This window comes from Limulus polyphemus, unplaced genomic scaffold, assembly GCF_000517525.1.
Source record: "Limulus polyphemus unplaced genomic scaffold, Limulus_polyphemus-2.1.2 Scaffold3809, whole genome shotgun sequence".
Lineage (NCBI taxonomy): Eukaryota > Metazoa > Arthropoda > Merostomata > Xiphosura > Limulidae > Limulus > Limulus polyphemus.
In genome coordinates this window covers 97,458-99,644 of record NW_013669419.1, presented here as the reverse complement: position 1 = coordinate 99,644, position 2,187 = coordinate 97,458, and the positions used below count along the sequence as shown (strand labels likewise).

Genomic DNA, 2,187 nt, shown 5'->3' with positions numbered 1-2,187 from the left:
TTACACTCAATAAAAAATAAAAATTCACCACCTCATATTTAAGCATTATTTGTCAAATTTGCTTCATAAATAAGAATAAATAAATCATACATTTATTGTTTATTTGACATATTCTTCAAACAGTAATGCAATAACAAAACATTTTGAATCATCTCCATTTACCACAATTGCCTGAATAACTGAACCAGTAGAGAATGATTTTCAACCAAATTCAGTTCTTATTTAATAGCGTGTGTGTGTTCTCCATTCACGATAATTACAGCTGTTATGTGTCACCTCATGGATCGACAGAATTATCTGATTTGATATAGTGGTATAACTCTTCTGTCAGTGCTGCTCTGAGTTGCTGGTGCATTTCTGGATGGTGTGGACGCTGACGTAAACGCCTACTGAGTAAATCCCAGAGATTTTCCATGGGACTGAAATTCGGGCTCTTTCCTGTCCAGGAAAGGACATTAACCTTATTGTTCTCCAGAAACTCAGTACAGATACGAGCCACGTGTGGTCTAGCATTGTCTTGCTGAAAAACCTAAACAGACCCAACTTGATACAGAAAAGGCAGATCTACTGGATGAAGAATTTCATCCCGATATCTCTGATAATCCAAATTCCTCTCAATAAATTGAAGTTCTACTCGGTGACTGGCAGAGATATCGATCCATACCATTATGCTAAAATCTTCCCATCTGTTCACTTGCTGTACACATGGAGCAGTGTGGTACCATTGGACTTAGTTCTCTTGGTGATGGATGGTAAGGACCGCACCTGTGCAAGGATGGTAAGGTTGAATTCCTACATGTCGCAGATGGTTGTGGACGGTTCTGACACCCATGGGTCTGTTTTGTCTCCAAGTGGTAGTAACAGCTATCTGGATAGAGGGCTGGAATCGGTTGCACAGATGAATTAGTCGAATCCGTCGGTCTTGACACTGGTTAGTCACCCAAGGTCTTCGTGGTCTTGGGCGGTCTGCTGAACTTCCAGTATCGTCATAACGCTCAATCGTCGAATGGTTGACATTCAGTACACTGGATACTGCTCTGATGCTCTGATCAGCTTGAAGCATACCAACGGCCCCATCTCTTGGGGACTGATTCAGTTGTGGAATCATGAATGCTGTGAATTGCATTTGTTTTTCAGTGCCATTTTAACAACATGGGTCACACCATTTTGAGGTGTGGTCATTGGGATGGTTGTATTGGCTCATGTGTGAACAATGGACAAACAGCAGATTTGAACACTTAATTTGGCTCACCAAAACCACTGAAGCGTAGCTGAAAACATTGCCTGTTTCAGTTCATTGTTTAACTCAACAGAGAAACCTAATACCATAATTCGGATCAATTTGTTTTCAAATAAAAAATACAAAGCACCAAATTGGTGCATTTTTAATTTCTCTGAGTGTACATATATATCTGTCCAAAGTATAGAACTTATTGTGAGATAAAGACTTTGCATTCGAGAAAGCAAAGCTATACAGTAAAGTGCCCAACGAGAAAATACTGCTATTCCATTCATGGACATGGCCAGAAAAGGGGCACTTATGTGTGGTGTAAACTAGGGACACTCGTATTGCGCATGAGGTGACTGCATGAATCAGAAAACAATATTTTGCTAACTAATGTTAATAATGCTATGAGTGCGGTTCTATGCTAAATATAACATGCACGAACGTACATACCAACAATTACAGTTACTCCAAGCGTGAACAATGCGACTCACTTTCCACCTCCCACTCTACACTCCAGCCTCCTATGTTGAGAAAATCCGAAAATCCTCTGAGTCAAAGTCCGATTTAAGAAACTAGCTACCAAGTTTTACAAGAAAGCTAAAACTTTAAACTCGCTTATCATTCAATTCCCTAACATTACAGTAACACCCGCCTTCTGGCAAAAATACGTTTCTCCATACAACATGTTTCACAATAAATGGTACACCATTACCCCGATCTTAACCACACAACAATACACTATCACGAGTCTTCTTGTAACTCTAATCTGTTTTTTTTCCTGTCTTTTATATCTTTTCAGCTACATCTACAACCTCTCGCGTACTAATTTGAAGAGTAGAAGACTTGGCGCCTGACAGTGAAATGGATTTTCTAGGGGTAATCCCATTTCCCTCACAACTAAAGCAACGACAATCAAACTGGTGTATTTACGTGTTTTACACTTACCAAAAAGAAACCTA

General features: G+C 39.6%; 1 protein-coding gene across 1 annotated transcript; it reads right to left on the bottom strand.

The window, feature by feature from the left end:
* Positions 1-730: 730 nt before the first annotated feature.
* On the bottom strand, positions 731-1,126 carry LOC106470080. The gene has a single exon (XM_013930605.1). It carries the CDS (start codon positions 1,124-1,126, stop codon positions 731-733), a length of 396 nt encoding a protein of 131 aa, XP_013786059.1.
* Between the last annotated feature and the right edge of the window lie 1,061 nt (positions 1,127-2,187).